The 18,669-nt window shown below is 37.2% G+C and overlaps 1 protein-coding gene and 1 pseudogene across 1 annotated transcript in view; one reads left to right on the top strand and one right to left on the bottom strand.

The window, feature by feature from the left end:
• The window catches only part of CUNH3orf85 (chromosome unknown C3orf85 homolog), a 34,095-nt gene extending 29,069 nt beyond the window's left edge, over window positions 1-5,026 (bottom strand). The window contains exon 1 of the mRNA XM_033755911.1: window positions 4,867-5,026. Coding sequence (XP_033611802.1) covers window positions 4,867-4,915 — 49 coding nt within the window. The 5' untranslated portion in view covers window positions 4,916-5,026. The remainder of the gene's footprint in view (window positions 1-4,866) is intronic.
• Window positions 5,027-5,781: 755 nt separating this feature from the next.
• On the top strand, window positions 5,782-18,144 carry LOC104866313 (annotated as a pseudogene).
• The last annotated feature ends 525 nt before the right edge of the window (window positions 18,145-18,669 follow it).

The raw sequence follows: 18,669 nt of genomic DNA, 5'->3' as shown, positions 1-18,669 counted from the left end.
ATTATGCAAAGAAATGAAAAATTTTGAAATGTACTCTTTCATAACCAATGGGTCACAGAAGAAATCAGGAGAAAACTTACATAGTTTCTAAAATCAAACAACAACGCCAATACAACATACCAAAACCAATGGGACACAATGAAAGCAGTCCTAAGAGGGAAGTTTATAGCTGTGAATGTCCCCATCAGAAAAGCAGAATGAGTCCACATAAATAATCTAATCATGCACCTCAAGATTCCAGAAAAATAAGAATGATTCAAATTTAAAGCTGATACAAGGAAGGAAATAATAAAGAGTAGAGAAGAAATGAATAAATTTGAGAGTAATCATTGAATTGAGTTGGTTTGAAAGAATAAACAAAATGACATACCCCCCAGCCAATCTTACCAAAAAGCCAAAGTAAAGACTAAAATTAGTACAATTAGAAATAAAAAGGAAAAAAATAAATAAAAAAGCAAAAGATCCAGAAGATCATTAATAACTGCTTAAGAACCTATATTCTAATAAAATAGTGAATTCAGAAGAAATAGAGCCCAAGATACATGTGAATTACCAAGTCTGCTCCAAGAAGATATAAAAAGGCAACAATAGGACCAGGAATTTAGCTCAGTGGTGCCACTGCCTGCTTCGCAAGCATAGGGACCCAAGTTCGATCCCCAGTACCAGTAAACAAACAAACAAATAAATAAATAGTGAGGAAGTATTAAAATATCACCAAATGAGAAAAATTCAGGCTCCAATAAATTCACTTCAAAATTCTATGAGAGCAAATACTCCTCAAACTCTAGAGAAACTGAAAGGGAGGAAATACTCCCAAAGTCATTCCTAGAATCTAGGATTTCCCTGAGTCTAAAACCAGAAAGACCCAACCAAAAGAACTACAGACTGATCTTTTTAATGAATGCTGAAACAAAGGTCCTTAAAACGCTGGCAAACAGGATGCAACAAATCATCAAAAAGACCATGCATTATGACCAATAGAATTCATCCCAGGAATGCAAGGTTGTTTCAACACATGCAAATTGATAAATACATTACATCACATAAAGAGAAACAAGGACAAAAATCACATGATCATCTCAGCTGACAGAAAAAAAATCTTTGGCAAAATTCAACATCCATCATGATAAAAACCCTGAAGAAAATAGGTGTGGGAGGGCCTTATTCAATCTGATGAAAGTCGTCTATGACAAACCAATGCCCCGTATCATATTAAAAAGCTGAAAGCTTTCCCTCTAAAATCAGGAACTGCCACTCCTGTTCAATGTAGTTTGTGAAACATTAGCCAGAGCAATTTGTCCAGGGAAAAAAAGGGATATTTACAGGAAAGGAAGAAGTCAAATTAACAATTTTTGCAGAAGTCATGATCTTTTACAAAAAAGATCCAAAAAATTCCACCAAAAGACTCCAGAATTAATAAACAAATTCACTAGCATAGCAGGATACAGAGTCAACATGTAAAAATCAATACTATTACTGTACACTAATAATGAACTTAAAAAGAAATTAGGAAAACAATACCTTTCACAATAGCATCAAGAGAAATTAATGCTTAGCCAGGGAAGTGAAAGACCTCTATGGTGAAAACTACTGTACTCTGAAAAGGGAGATTGAAGAGGACATCAGAAAATGGAAAGGTATCCTTGTTCCTGGATAGGCAGAACAAATACTGACAAAATGGTCATGCTTCCAAAACTGATGAAGAGATTTGATGCATTTAATCAAAATACCAATAGCATTCCTCAGAGAACTAGAGGAAAAAAACACCCTAATTCATATGAAACCGGAAGAGACCCAAAATAGCAAAAACAATCCCGAGCAACAAGAGCAAAGCAGGAGATATCATAGCCCCCAACTTTAAATTATACTACAAAGCTACAGTGAAAAAAACCATATGTTATTGGTAAAACACACAAAACAGTTATATGGATTAAAGGAATGGAGTAGAGGATGCAGAAACCACTCCATCAATCAACTACCTGATCTTTGACAAAGGAGCCAAAAAAAATATGTTGAGGGAAAATAGCCTGTTTAACAATTGCTCCTGGGAAAACTGGCTAGCCACATGCAGAAGACTGATTCTAGACCTGCATCTTTCACCATGCACTAAACTAAAATAAAAATGGATGAAAGTTCTAAATAGTAAAATAGACACAGTCATCTGGAAGATAAAATAGGTAAAACTCTTGAAGCCATAGGCATAGGCAAGGACTTTCTCAACAGAACCCCAATTGTATAAAAAATAGCACCCAAAAACAAGTGGGATAATATAAAATTTAAAAGTTTCTGCACAGCAAATAAAACAACAGAGTGAAGAAGCAACTTCATAATGGGAAAAAATTGCCAGCTATTCCTCAGACAGAGGACTAATGTCTAGATTATAGGAAGTACCTCAAAATTAAACCCTCCCCAAATAAAAGACTTAAATAAAAAAATGGGCAACTGCAATGAACAGATGCTTCTCATAAGAAAAACAAATGGCCAATAAATAAATGAGGACATGCTCAACATCTCTGGCCATTTGAGAAAAATAAATTAAAACAACACTGTGTTTTCACCTTAGTCTAGAAAAAAAAGGTTAACATCAAGAAATAAAATAATAACTGATGCTGGCAAGGCTGCAGAATAAAGGAATCCTTAGGGCTGGGGATTTAGTTCAGTGGTTCTGCCACTTGCCTTGCAAGCACAAGGATCTGAGTTTGATCCCAGATACCAAAAAACAAAACAGAACAAAAGAATAAAGGAATCCTTATACATTTTTGGAGGAATTGTAAACTAGTACAACCATTATGGAAATCAATATGGAGATCCCTCAAAAAACTATAACTAGGAATTTCACTTACTTCAGCTATTTCCCGCTAGGTATCTTTCTGAAACAGTTAAAGATATTATATCACAGTGATAGATACTCTAGCAGTATAACCCATAAGAGCTAAAATCTTGGAAGTGGCCTATATGTCCATCAGTAGATAAATGGTCAAACAAAATGTGTTAATTATACAAAAAGGAGTATTACTCTGTCACAAAGAAGGACAAATTTGTAGGAAAATGGTTGTATCTTAAGACCATAATATTAAGTGAGATAAATTGAATAAAATAGCTTAAGTACTGCGTGGTTTCTCTTATTTGAGAAACCCAAAATATATCTAAAAAGCTTAATAAAAGTTAAGAGGAATTAGAAAGATAGGTCTTTTGTAAAAGGAAAGGAGACTGTAATGGGGGTGTCAAGAGAGGGAATAAAAAAGAATTAAAATCTGTTATGTACATGTACCAACTCCCCATGGGAAACATAATAATTACATGTTGCAAACATGTACCAATAAAAAATAAAATTATTTTAAAATCCAGAGTCCCCTGTATCACCTCTACCCTTCTATATATTCTTCTAGGCACAAATTCATAATAAACAATTACTTTATTAAAAAAATAAGAAAAAATAAAATTATTTCTGTGCATAGGAATTAAGGGTTAATACACACATTCTCTCACACATACTCATGCACACAAGCAAATACATATATATCTATTTCTGCCTATGGGGTGAGCTTCAAACAAAACATGTTTTTTGCATAGGTCTCAAGTTTATCATAGATACAGAGATTTATCCTGATTTAAGCATCTTTAGCCAATAATTTTTACTTTTGTAAGCATTTCATTTTTTTAAAAGAAAACAAATGATCTCTCAGTTCAGTTTTGATACAAGCCATACAAGTACGAGGGTAATTTGGCTGCGATTCACCTGGCCTCTGGTGCCTCCCTTGATCTGCCTTTAAACACATCTCCGAGCTGTGCTTGGAGAAGGTTAATGAATTCATGCTCCAAGAGTGCTTTAAGGTCTCTTTATAATGACGTGGTATGAGTATCACAGTTTCTAAAAGACATTTAAAATTTTTCTTTGTTCAAGGACAGTGGAGCACTTCTTTGGAGACAGCGATAAAACAGACTCCTTGGTGAGAATAAAGTGAATATGTTAATGCACAATCAGTGATAGAAATGACCACACAATGTTAACCTGTTCAAAGCCACGGCATAGCCCATTCACTTAGTTCTCTCAATACTTTAGAATACGTCTATGCGTAAAATATGTTCACTTCTTTAAAAAGTTAAAGGGTTATCATTCTCCACTGTTGGTGGAGTGTAGATGGGTGCAACCACTGTGAACATCAGTGCGGAGATGCCTCATAAACTAGGACTAGAAGTCCCATTTGACCCAGCCATTCCCCTTCTGGGTATCCACCCCAAATAATTTAAAGCATCATACCACAGCAATATATGTGCGACCACGATTACAGCAGCACAGTTTGCAATAGCCAAATCGTGGAAACAACCCAAGTCCATCAACTGATAAATGGATAAAAAAGGCATATTTTTTAATATAAATGAGTATAATTCAGTCACATTTCTAGGTAAATGGATTCACCTTGAGACCATACTCTTAAGTAAAATACATTGAACACACAGGTGTAAATATTGCATTGTCTCTCTGTTGTAAGAAACTAAAACAAAATAAGGGCCAAAAAGAATAATAGATATTGTGAAATAGGAATAAATTGTTCCAAATTATACAGAATGTTAGAAACTTTGCTAATATTTAAAATGTTTCGGCGAAAAAGGAATAGTATTATTAGGAAATGTGCTGAGAGATTAGCAAATGAAAATTTTCTTTTAAGATCATAATACACAGTGTATTTACTATTGCTTTTCTCTAATAATTTTTATTATGAAAAAATTTTCATAGAACAGCTTTTATATTTTCTTTATTATTATCTCCTTGTATTACATTAAAATAAAAATTTTAAAAGTTAAAGAATTACCAACTTAATAGTTGTAAAAGATATGACAAATACAAAAGAAATAGGCTCTTACCTATAAGCAACAATGAACACAGGATTATCTGAAGCACTTTATAGCCCATGTTCTTGCTTTGGAAAGAAAAGATTTATTTTTTCTAACAGCCCAGATGAAAAGGGTATCAGGTATCTTCTAGGAGTATAAAGCGTTTGCTGTATACCTGGAAGCCTTGTAAGCTAAAACAAGCTAGAGACAGGTTGGTACTTAGGGTGGCTTTTTTATAAACCTCCTGCCTACTTACCCTTTGGACTTTCTGAACTGGCATTTTACAAGCTGCTCTTATATAAGCCATTTATTTATTTACTTTTTTTTTTTTTGTACTGGGGATCAAACTTGGGACCTTGTGCTTGCAAGGTAGGAGGTGGCATCACTAAGCTAAATCCTCGGCCCATTTATTTACTAATTTTACCATCTACATAGACTAATGTAATATTAAAAGTGGTGGAAAACCAGATCATTCATATATTGATAATGGAAATCTAAAACAGTAGTCATTTTAGAAAATAGTTTGATGTTTCATAAAAATCAGCACACAGTTTCTGTCCAACCAAGTAATCGCACTACTGACCATTTGTCTCAAATAAATGAAAACATGTGTGCAGGAAAGCTTATATACAAATATTCACAACATCTTAATAATAATAGGGGAAGTGGATATAATCCAGATGTCATCCAACATTGAATGTCAAATTGTGGTACATCTGTAGTATGGGTTACTATCAGCAATAAAATAATGATCATTATTTATGTGTAAAATAACTTGGATGAATCTGAAGGAAAAATGCCATTCCCAGATAGTTGCATAGCCATATGGTTACATTTGTCTAACCTCTTTAAAAATGAAAAAAACTATGGAAATGAAGAATAGATTTGTCTAGATCTTAAGGTTGAGGGGAGAAGGTAGGTGGGGGTGGTTTACAAAAGGGAAATATGTCGGACCCTGGAGATGATGGAACTGTTCTCTATCTGGACTGTAGTGGTAGATATGTGAGCATAAACATATGATCAAATTACGTAGAACTAAACTCATATCTCCCTCTCACACAAAAATGAGTACCTGTAGAACTGGGGAAATCCAAGTAAGATTGACGTTCTATCAGTGCTAATGTTTTCATTATGGTATTGTGCTATTGTTTTACAAGATGTTACCATTGGGGGAAGCTTGGTCAAGGGAACATGGGATCTCTGTATTATTTCTCAGAAGTGTGTGTGAATGTACAGAACTCAAATAATGCAATTAAAAACAAGGCATGTTTAATTGCATTGTAAAATTTGTTTCCTACAAAAGTACGTAGTATATAAACCCAGAGCACTATATTCATTTTTAAACAATCTTTCAGTGGTATGAGGAACAGTTTGCTGAACAACTTCATCATCTAATACAATTTATTTGTAGTAGCAAATTCTGCATCTGTTATCCAGTCTCATCAAGACCATGCTATCTGTAAAGAGCAGACATACAGATACAAACATAATAGAAAGCAATTTCTTGATGCCTATCTTTGAGTTGTAGAGTTTTGTTTTGTTTTTTAACTTGGATCTACCTAGTTGGGCAGCTTATACCTGAATTTTCGGATGAATGAATGGCTTGGGAAGAAAGATATCTGAACACAAGTCCCGCAGAATCTTGGACTGGCTCAGATATCCTCCTTTGTAAGATTTTAAGATGGCACTGACATTGTCATAATTCTGCAAATCCCCCTTGTATTTTGCTTTGTTGGAAAGGTCTAAATTTTTTTTGTTGTGCAATAGAATATAAAAATTATGGGAAAATACTTTTTATTTTTGAGCTCTCAGATCATAGACTCGAAGAGAAATTTACTGTCCTCTTCTTCACATTCATCATTCTTAACTTTTAGACTTACAGTGAGGCTGGCGGGCTTGCTGCGTATGTCATTTCTCTTCTCTCACAAGATGGGTCTTTATTCAACTACTTTGGATGGGACTTATATGGAAGTATAAAATGGTAGGTTTTAAAAAGAAATTTTACTCACACTATTTCATTTAACCTCGCAGCAAGTGTGTTGAAACAGAATTATAATTATTTTATGGATGAGTAAACCAAAGCTCAGAGAGCTTTCATAACTTTTCCAGAGAGTGTCAGAAATTATAGGGTGAGGATGTGTTGAAGAGTGCAGTGGCTGTTCCCACATGGGGACATGGGCCAAAGCAATGAGATAAGTTAGGTGAATGTGGCCCTTTTTGGGCCCTGGTAAGTGTGCCTGGCAACTCAATTTTACAGGGGAGATAGAGATAAAAAACACAATAATGTTCCTGGGCCAGAAAATGCTGCCTTCCTTGGAGAATGAAACTTTTCTGGCTATCCCAAATTAGATTTGGCTGCTCGTGTATCTGCATCCTGTAGTAGTTGGGCCATACATCCTTGCATTATGGCTATGCATGTACATTTCAGGATTCCTGAGCAGATTACAAGATGCCTGAAGGCTAGTACTGCATCTTCAGATGCCCTCAGTGCCTAGCATGGTGCCTGTCACACAACAGCTCTCACTGAACATGACAGAACTCAACTGAACCAAATGATACAAACTCAGTTACACTGTTTTTAGTCAGTGCTTACCTGTGCTCTTTTATTAGTTTATCCAGCTGGCCAAAGAAAACAAACATAATATAGCAGTGTTGTTTTTATGTTGAGGTGCTGGTTTCATTGGTTTTCCCAGAGTTTTTTTCTTCTTATGATCATGGAAGAAGGAAGTTGGCATCCAAGGACATTGGAAATCTTGATGATAAAGAAATAGAAATACTCTTTGAAACAAAATTGGATCATCTATCTTTGAAAAACAGAAAGATGAAGGGGCTTGAATTAATCAAGCTCATCACTGGAGTTTACTTACAACTTTGATGCTTTATGCGTAGAAGCCATCACTTTAATGTGATACAGTAGACCTCAATACATCCCATAGTCTCTTTCATATCAATGAAATATCAAGGTTAGAAGAAAAATGTGTGAAATCATATTCAATATTATTAAAAAGATTTTTTTCAGAAGGGAAAAAAATAAAGGAAAGGAAAGTTTATTTTACCAAGGAGTAAGCTGGATTTCATCTGTAGTCTGAGTCATGCCACCAAAGCACCTGAACTCAGTACACTTCCCACCTTCAACAAATGCTGTGCTCATTTATAAAAATTCTGATAAGTGGTAGAGGGCATGGTGCAGCTGGGCACGACTCTGACGTAAGCATCTGTGAAAGGTGGAAGGTCAGTCCGTGTACTGTGGGAGAAGATATTAATCCTGATTAGACCTTGTGTGAACTTCGAACTGCATTTAACACTGGAAAATGAGCTGGTTACAGAACCTATTTCCATGAAGTTATTTGAGAGTCCCAGAGCTGCTGCATGAATTCTCATTTAACAGTAGCTATTTAACCATAGCATCTGGAAGGGAGGAATTATTTTCAAACTGACCTGATTGCAGTCATAGGTCTGCTATAAATTATATTCTGAGTGTCCTACAACTGAGGGAATATTCCACTATCCCTGGAGTTACTGGCTGGTATTTAAGCAGAGGATAGCACAGCAACTGCATCCCAAGAAGGAATAAGAATATCTGCACTCTTCAGCTACTTCTAGAAAGCAGAAAGCAGTTCTTTAAAGAGGCACAGGATGTCAGATGCAGATGCAATTGGTGTAAGGCAGAAACTACCCCTGATTTACTATGATTTTTTTGTTGGAAAATGGATCATTCGTTATTATTTTTCCTTCAGTTTGTGAACTGTGAAGACTTGTTGTGGCCAAACGTAAGAAATAGTCTCTCTTTGATGTTTCCCCTTCATTCAAATGCGCTCTACTCCCTCTAGCCATCCTGTTGTTTGTGACTTTGCTGTTGCTGTCACCAGGATATGGGAGCAAACAGCCACCACGTATTAACAGTAGGAATGGGATATCTCGCAGTATGTATTCCGCTCTTACATTCATTTTTATCACAGATGCTACAGATTTAAAAATTTGCTACAGCCTGAGACACCTTAGATTTAATATACTTTGGAAATGTAGGTAAAAAACATGGAAATAGGCTGCCTTTCTAGTATGTGTAGGTGGCTTAGGGTCTGCAAAAGGCTGGACTGGTCCTGTCTGATTTCAGGAAGAGGTAGCATCCCTAGTCTACAGAGAATACATTTATCTCCAGGAGTCAGTCACCTGTATTGTCCAGGGCTCTTCTTGTCTCTCTTTCCCAATTCTCTGCTAATTTGTACGTCTATCCTAGAGAAGTACAAAAGTGCAGACAAGGGGGATTTTACAGTCATATCCTATAGTTGGTATCCATTCAACAACTATTTGTTGGGCATGTCCTATGTTTTGGGTACCTTTCAAAGTCTGTTTATTTTGACTACATTCCAAAGTTATTGTTCCAAGTACTAGAGTTACAAAGCAATAATAAAATTGTTTCTAGTGTGAGAGAAAATAATTTCAGAGAGGTTTCCTAGTGAGGCAAGTTGGAATTTCCCAGAGGACAAATTCAGCTGGAGGAGGAAGAAAATTCCAGGAAAGGAAAGCACAGGCAAAGACCAGAAGGCTGAATGAACACGCTGCATTGGTCAGGCTCCATTTGGGGCCATTGTAGCAGCATTTGTGAATGGTCTATTTGTACACAGTAAGTCTCCAGTTTACATTCAAGCTGTGAACTTTCGCGGATACAAATGGACCTCATCTGCAGACATTTGTAGGTGTGAACAAGTCACCGAAGTAGCTCACATGTCTGCTGGACACAGTCACAGTTGTGTCTCTGTGTGCTCACCATACAGTGTGATAGGGTACAGTGGGACTGTGTGCAGTCAGAGCCCAGGAGTCCGGAAGCAAGGGAAAGGCAGTGGTGATGTGGAAGGGACTGCTAGGAAGCACAAAGCAATATAAGTTGTACAGTTGTGTCAAAGGTGTATAAGACTCACTTTGTCAGACTTAGGAACAAATTCTACTTAGGAACATTCTCCCTGAATAGAACTCATTTGTAAGTCAGGGACTTTACTCTACTTTTAAAATTCTGTTACTGACCTTTGAGAATTTTAGTAATTTCTGTTGGTTGTCACTATAAACAAAGTGGAGTAGTTTAAAGATGTGTCCTAAATACAAATGCATCCAGTCTAGCAGCTGAAGTGAATACTCCAATCTGTTTTATGCTATGATGTTAGAAGCACACAGCCTCTTGATTACACTTTGAAGTAATGCCTGCCAAGGCACTTCCCTCATTATGCACTGAATAATTGATAGTTGACAATATGTGACATTTACTGAGCACCAGCAAAGTGCTAGTTAGTTTACCAAGCACACAACTATCAAGGGGCCTGGCCCAATTGGCTCACTATCAAAACACAGGTCTGTCATTTGTGAAGTTGTCCGTGCTTCACTAAACTAGGAGCAAAGAAAGCATGTCTGGAGATGCACTGCCACAGGGAATGGGACCAGAGTTTTCTCTGCAGGAAGGCTTTAGTGTTAGTTCCACAGGGAGGCAATCTGTTCCCATGGCTCTGGTGATCTCAGAAGACAAACATGATAATCTAGTATGGGGTATAGGTTTATTCTGCCACTTTATGATACTTCTTCTGCTGCAACTTGTAGGAAAGCCCTTACCAGTGTGCCTTTCTCAACCTTAAAATGTAAGGATGTGTTTCAGCTTTCTGCATATAAAGACAACAGGTGAATTCTTTAAGGAAAAGCCTTAGCTTTAAATTATTTAAGTTATTTCTTGGAATTTCTGAGTCCTTAAGGATAAGATGAGAGACCTAAAATATAGGAAAGAGATATGGGAGAGGTTATATGAAAATTAAACGTCCTGATAGGAAGGGGTTTGGGAGAATAAACTGAGTATTTACATCCTGGGCAGGCAGGCACAAGAGCTAAGAAGGAAAGCACAAAGGCTACGTGGCTGCTGACTAAGAATGGCAGAAACCACTTCTCGTTAATTGCTGCTGGGTAGTTACAACAGTGCGCCAGGGTTGCCACAGACTGGCTGGGTCAATAACAGAAATTTGTTTCTCAGTTCTAGAGGCTACAAGTCCAAGATCAAGGCGTGGATTGGCTTAGTTTAATTTCAGGCCCCTCTCTGGCTCTTTTTTGGCTTCTCTCTTGCTGCCTTGTCATGTGGTGGCTACTCTGTGTGTGTAGGGAGCCCTGGCATCTCTGTCCCTGACCTGATCTCCTCTTTGCAGAAGGACAGGAGTTGTATTGGAAGAGGGAGCACGCTAACAAATTGACCGTAAAATTATGGTCTCTCTAAATATAGTCACATCCTGAGGTATTGGGAGTTGGGGATTCGATGCATGGATTTTGAAGGGATATTTCAGTTCATAATAGTAGCAAAGAGAGAACATTCAATTGCAGATATTTCTGTTTCTCTCAACTCTTGCTTCCCCGTAACAATGAGAAGCACTTGGAAGACTGGCAAAGCATGTCAGAGGGAAGGAAGAGCCACCGTGCAGGGCTGTGTGCTGATGAGCAGGGTTTTTTTCCTTGAGTAGATTGCCTTTCCCTCTTGGCTAGAACAGAGATTCAAGAAAGACAAGTAATATTCTGCTACAATCTTCCCCCTCCATCTCCCTTGATTCAGTTTCCTTCCAGGCATTCAAAAATTGTTAAATTATTTGTATTTCTGGTAACACATGGAGGCTAATCTTAGTTCTCATTCTCACTGAGGTTGACCAATGAATTAATAATTTCCTTTCTGTGGAAAGAAGATGCATCAGGGCAGGTATATGCACCAGAAAAAGATAAAAGACAGAAGAGATGGTAGTTAGACGATCAATTATGTACCATTATACCTCGTATCTTGAAGAAAGTTTTGGAGTCCTAAATTGATAAAATAATATGGGGGTAATATTTAATAGATCCAGCTTAATGAGCCCACTGTCTTGAACTTCTTGACCTATAATGGTATGCATTTTTGGGGGCAAAAATTCTGCTAGTGATAAATTAACAATAATAAATATTCATCATTACCTCAGTTGTTTAAGGAGTTTTTAAAAAAATCTCTAATGATTGTATGGCAAGGAAAAGAAATGTCACTGTTGGAGTGGTAATATCCCCTTCAGTTATCACTCGACAAGGTGAGCGTGTCCTGTGATGATGGGCTCCTGGACAACGGGTGCTGAGCTCTGGCAGGAACAAGCTAGTCACCCAGTTCAGTGGCAAGAGATCAGAGGGTAGAGAGAGCTTCTTCTAGAAGTAAGTGGGGGCTGTAAGTAGGAGATTAAAGAAATAGAAGTTGCCCTGAAAGAGAGACTGGGAGGGTCTTGTTATACAGAAGGATGCTCAGTCCTAATAACCTCCCTACACCCTAACTGAATGAATTGAGGTAAAAACTTCTGGAATTGGGGAGCTGAGAAATGCTGTGGCCTCTTAATATTTACATGCATCATTCACCTGAAGGCCCATGGACATTTTTATTACTTCAGTGTGTCCAATAGTCTTTTTCATGTTCTGAGTCAGAAATCTCAGAAAGATGTTCTGTTATTAACCAAAACACCAAGACAAGGTCTAAGAGCAAAACTCTCCTTCTGGACAGCTCCCCAGACCTCATCCAAGATAGGACTCTCCAGCCAAAGCCTCTGAGTCAGAAGAGCAGGGTAATACAAACATCTTACACGCAAACTTGAAACAAGTAACTGCCACATTCAGTATACACTCAGCAATTCTCCTGTCACACCCTGTTATTTCTCTCTGTGATGAAATGAAAGGCTTTCTGTCTCGCTGAAGAAATTTCAGGCTACCAATAAAAAGATGGTAGTGTGTTCAGCTGAAGGTAGAGGATCCCCTCACATCACATAACAGTCACATTTCTTTTACAGCATGGATTTTTTTCATTATCTTACTGCAATTTTCTATGACTTCATTGTCATATTGTGATAATTAAGATGAAACAAAGATAAGTAAAATTCAACAGTATAATCAAACAAAGATAAAACTATTTTAAAAGTGTTATATAGCTTGGTTATATATATAAATACTCTGTCTACCCTACAATTTTTGCATTGTGATATTCTTTGAGCTTAAGTAATGTGGGCTGGCAATTGAATGGGGAAGAGATATGACAATAGTGAAACAAGCAGGCAGTGAGCAATTTTAAATGAGAAACAATATTTAAATGTCTAAAACGTACCAGGGATTTTCTGCATGCTGCAGTGGTATAATAAGAAGAGGATAATAAAATTATAGTTAAGTAAGGTCTCCAGGCTGAAAATTATCTGCTGAAGAACATAGAGAACAATTTGGTTCATTTCAAAGGTCTTTAATTTAGTTCAAAAAGAAATTTTAAAAGACAGTTCTTTCTGCCACAGCAGGAAAAATGTGCTTACTTTTTCCTTGGGATTACCAGTGATTCATTGCATGTTGCTAAGTGCTGAACGCAAAGGCCAAGGTACAAGTCTTTATTACATGTGTGAGATTTCCCCACACCTTTGAACTTTTACAAAGGCTTTTATTATAGTATTCCAAAGTTCAGTGTGTCTTGTTTTATCATTTTGCATTCTAGTAGCGCTCCAAAGTTGACTATCTGCAATGGTCTTCAAAAGAATTTTTCTAGAAGGAGACAAAGCAAGTTTGAGCAGGATCTGTACACATCTTTTCCTTTTCAGAGGAAGGAGAGGGTATAATTTTTGAAAGCCAATACAGTCTACATACAGCCTCAATTCAGAATCAGGCTTTAGGGCTGGGGTTTCAACTCAGTGGTTCTGTTGCCTGTCCTGCAAGCACAAGGATCCGAGTTCGATCCCCGAACCAAAACAAAACAAAACAAAACAAAACAAAAAACCAAACCAGATTTAGGCTTTAGTATATAAATAGGAGTTCTGTGCAGAAACTTGTTTTTATATGTTTTTTTGTCCAGTCTTGAAAAATGTTAACTGATATCCACAAGATTCGCATTTCCCCACCCATTTCTGTGACTTTTTCCTAGCATCTCTAACTGGCTTTTCCCATTTCCACGAGCTTCATAGCTTCTGATTTCAGAGGTGCATGAGGCTCCATAACCTCATTGATATTTTCCATAATGCAAAATCTTGTTTCATTGAAAAATGACATCTTGTTAGTTACTTCCATTGAAGCAAGTCACCCTGGGGTTACTCATGGAGCAGTGAGTTACGAGCAGGCTATAGCAACGCTGAAGGTGCCTTCTCCTCTTTGTGAAGCTGCTGCATTGACCTCTCGTCAAAATAGCAAAAGCGGGGTCAAAAGCAAGAAGGTTCCTTGGCAAAAGTTATGTATAATCCACTCCCATTCCCCATCTTTATCAGGAAACCCCAACAGTCTCAGCAAGCACAGCCTAGTCACTGTGGGGGATGAACTTGTACTGAAGTCTGGCACACAGCCACAGTACCTCCCAGGGTCCCACCGGATGGCTAAGCAGAGGCCTGCTACAAAGTGGAGCCCCTTTGGCTAGAGTTGAGAGGACAGTTCTCCCTCTGCCCAGACAGTTTCACACTTTTCCTTTTTCAGCTGAGACCTGGACCTAAAATACCAATTGTAGCATTCTCTTGATGAGTACAAACTCATCTTTCAAGGCACCTCCCTAACGTCACTGCTTCTTTGAAATCTTTCATAACCACCTGCCTGCTTGGAGCCTGCCTTCTCTCAGAGCACCTATAAACATTCCCGAGTGTTTCTTGGCAGTGCTGGCCTCAGCATTCTGCGCTCTAGAAGCCAGCCTCAGAGGAACTGGAGGAAACTTCAGCTGTGGCATCAGCACTCTGCTGCCTCCTGTTCTTCAGCTTCGTGGTGGGAGCCTGATTTCAATCATCTGGTGGCAGATGCTTCATTTTTGCTCTTCCGGTCCTGCCAAAAGTTTTGTGAATATCCGTTTCCCTGAATTATATTTTTTTGTGCCTTAAGAACTTGGAGCAATTTGTTTCCTATGTTGAATCCTGATACTGTTTGCTTTTATTAAAATGTAGGAGTGAGGTGTTTCTACTTTTATATTCCTGTAATGTACCAAAGAATTGGCTCTTCTCCTCAAATAAGTCTGTGTTTTGGGTTTTTCTTGTTTTGTTTTGGTACCTGGAATCAAACTTAGGACCTTGCGCTCATGAGGCAGGCAGTGGCACTCAAATAAGTGATTGATTCGCTAGGTGAGCCATTAACAACTTTATATATCGCAGTGGTATAAGCTTCACCTGATCATAAATTCCTTTGTGAAACTCCCTTTCCTGACCAATCTGGTCTCTGCCTCTTATGTACTTCAGTCTAGTGATCCTAGTTGTTTCATTTTGTGTGCCTATGTCTGGTTCCTTCCTCTATCTTTGTGTTCTGACAGTTGCTCCCATCTCCGGTATCTTCCCTCCACTGTGTCAACACATATTTACCAGCACTGGCAAGGAAAACCTTAAACGTCACTGTTTAATAAATACTTTTCTGTTGATATCTAGTGATGGAAAGAAAGTATATCTCTGGTGCTTTCTGGAATTATGTCTTGCCTCTAACAGAAATAATTTTGGCTACAGATTCAGAAAATTCAGTTAAAATGACTTAATAAAGATTAAAGTTTTTTTCATAACAGAAAAACCTAGCAGTGAGTGACTGTTAGCTTTGATTTTTAACTCAGGAATCTTTGAGAGTGTAATGTGAGTCTTTTGACTTTTCCTTCATGGTGCAAATAATACCCAAAGAATCCAGGTAATAAGCTTATTTTCAAGATAGACACATAAAAGATGAAAGATAAAATCAGGGGTAAGGGGAAAAAATGAGAATCAAGACTTGTCATGTGGAGGTACGGGATCCCAACAATGAATGTAACTGTACTGCATCCCTAAAATGTAACAATAAATTCAATTAAAGCTGAAAAAAAATCGGCCTTACATATACATGTGCTTTTTATTTGCTTTTATTATAAAAGCAAAGACCTTTCTAGAAACCACGAGCACACATCTACTTTGGTCTCATCGATGAAGACACAGTCAGGTGGCCCTCCCTCATTACCAGAGAGTCTAGGAAAGGAAGTTTGAGGAGAAGGGAATTGGGAACAATTGCTGGGATAGCTGAACCCAAATGACCATCATGTTTTCAAAGTCATCTAGTACCTTTGGTATTCTCTGGGCAAGCTCTAGGCCTCATAGTTTCTCACAGTCTCCAGGGCTGCTGCATACCTGGGTATAAAGATTGCTAGTTATATAGATAATCACGCATTGATGTAATGAATTTGCTACCATAGTCTAACACAGCACAGATCGGAAGAGATGATACTATACTGACCAGATTCAGTCTTGCATGCATGAAAGAAAATGAACAAGAAGGATATAAGTTGCTTTTAGAGACATTTTACTATTCTCAATTAAGAGTTATTGTTTTTTTCACCTTATAATTTAATAGATCTTCTTTTTGTATTTATTATAATATGCAATGTCACTTTTTAATAACAGTCCTTAGAATATGGCAAACCACTGTGGATAACTGATAGCTTAAAACATCAGTCTTTCATGCTTATAAATATTATATTGAGTTTAAACATGTTTATCAAGTGTGACAAAATGTTAATTTATATAATAGTTACCTTTAAGTGAAAGGGTAAAGTGTAATTTGAAAGATTTGAGATCTTATTTATTTATTTTCATTAAGTTTTTTGGTACATTTTAGGAATACAATACAGTTACATTCATCATTGGAATCTTGTACCTTTACATGATGTGTCTTAGGTCTTGTTTTCTCCCCATTCCCCTGCCCTCCCTACAACCCTTCTACCCTCTCCTATTTACAAAGACTTTATCTCCATTTTTTCCTTTTCTCATATTTTTTCTTTTTCCTTCTTTCCTTTCCCCTACCTGTCCCACTTCCCCTACTCCTTTAGACTTTTTCTTCCTAGTTCACATTATCAATTATACATTTTGATCTTTATTTAAACTTTTAATTTTTCTACACCAGAGAAACTATTCAGTATTTACACATGTGTGTCCTATATATTTCACTTAAAAGTATGACCTCAATGTGCATCCATTATTGAGATCTTATTTATGACTGGAAAAAAATGCAGTGCAAACCTGAAATGTTTCGTTAATAAGAGCTGAAGAGTCTCTTAGACTGAATTAATTCCCCTTGAAATAAGGACCTACCTTAAGACAATCAAATGGCATTCTCATTTGAATTTTCCCTCTTTGTTACTATGTCAATAATTTTATCAGGAGTCGCCAACATGGCAGAACACAGGTGGCACAAAAAGCAGATCTAAAGAAGAGGAGGCTGCAGCTAAGTATTTTCAATCCAACTGTCCAACAAAATCCACCAATATGATGGGTGGGTCACTGGGTTGATTATTTTATTGCTTCAAAAGCAGTAGATTGCCTTTTGGCTTCAAAGTGGGCAAAAGCCAAGAAAGGAGAGGAAGCTTACGGGGAGCCTGTGGTTGACTAATGTAACAGGCTTCTCAACAAACAGTTTTTTCACTGAGCATTTAAAGTAATGAAAATGAAGTATAGTAAAGATATAAAGAAAGAAAAAGATAAAGGAACAGCTGAAAGTGGAAAAGAAGAGGATAAAAAGAGCAAGAAAGAAAATATAAAGGAAGAAAAGACAAAAAAGAAAAAAGAAAAAAAAAGATGGTGAAAAGTAAGACTCCAAAAAGGAAGAAACTATGGGAACTCCCCCACAAAAGGAAACTAAGAAAAAATTCAAACTTGAGCCACACAATGGTCAAGGTTTTCTGGATGGCAATGAGGTTTATGTGTGGATCTATGACCCAGTTCATATTAAAACATTGGTCATGGGATTAATTCTGGTGATTGCAGTAATAGTAGCCACCCTCTTCCCACATTGGCCCACAGAAATGAGAGAAGGTGTTTATTACCTCAGTGTGGGCACAGGCTGTTTTGTAGCCACTATTCTTCTCTTTGCTGTTGCTTGCTGAATTTTGTTTCTCATAATTTGACTTATAATTGGAGGAAGGCACTCTGCTTTTGGTTCTTGCCTAATCTAACTGCTGATGTGGGCATTGATTCCTATAGGCCTCTGTACACACATGAATACAAAGGACCAAAAGCAGACTTAAAGAAAGACGAAAAATCTGAAGCCAAAGAAACATTAGAAGTCTGGCAATGAAGAAAAGTCAGACAGTGAGTAAAAGAAAGATGAAGAAAAAGTAGGACCAGGAAGTTATGGAACGGAAGGCTTAGGTGGAGAATGGCATTCAGACACAGACAGTGACAGAAAGGAAAATGACAGATCCCAACACAGCAGTGGGAATGGGAATGGGAATGATTTTGAAATGATCAGAAAAGGGAACTGGAGCAACAAACAGATGGGGATTGTGAAGAGGAGGAGGAAGAAGACAGTGATGGAGAAACACCTAAATCTTCACATGCATAATCTGACCTACTTTGGGACTCAGTGCAGAAGGGCGGATTTTCTATGTTGACAGATCATCACAATGTACATGTAGCATTTGCAGCATTCTTTAACTCCATTCACTGAAAGTATTTGACAACCAGTAGTTCTATGAAGCCCTTCATTTTTTTTTTATTCATTAAGTTTATTGGTACATTTTTGGTATACAGTATGATCACATTCATCATTGGGAATTAGTACTTTTACACATGATATATTTTGATTATTATTTTTCCCCATTCTCCTGCCCTCCAGTCTAAAGCCATTAATAAGTTTTATGCATTTGATAGTTTTACAGTAAGTAGGTCTCATTTTGATAGTTATCAAAGATGCATTTTCCATAATGACCATTAGATTAAGGGCATTTTTGATAGCTATGGCTTTTTATTGTTAGATTAATTAAAATAAAAAGAATAAACATTTCAGATTATTCTTATTCTATGTAGCCATTTCACAATCTCTTTAGGTTGAAATACTTAAACTCATTGTTCTTGATGGCTACACCTT

The sequence above is a fragment of the Fukomys damarensis genome, unplaced genomic scaffold, assembly GCF_012274545.1.
Source record: "Fukomys damarensis isolate Sample0158 unplaced genomic scaffold, DMR_v1.0_HiC HiC_scaffold_24, whole genome shotgun sequence".
NCBI lineage: Eukaryota > Metazoa > Chordata > Mammalia > Rodentia > Bathyergidae > Fukomys > Fukomys damarensis.
This window is presented reverse-complemented; position numbering and strand designations above follow the sequence as displayed.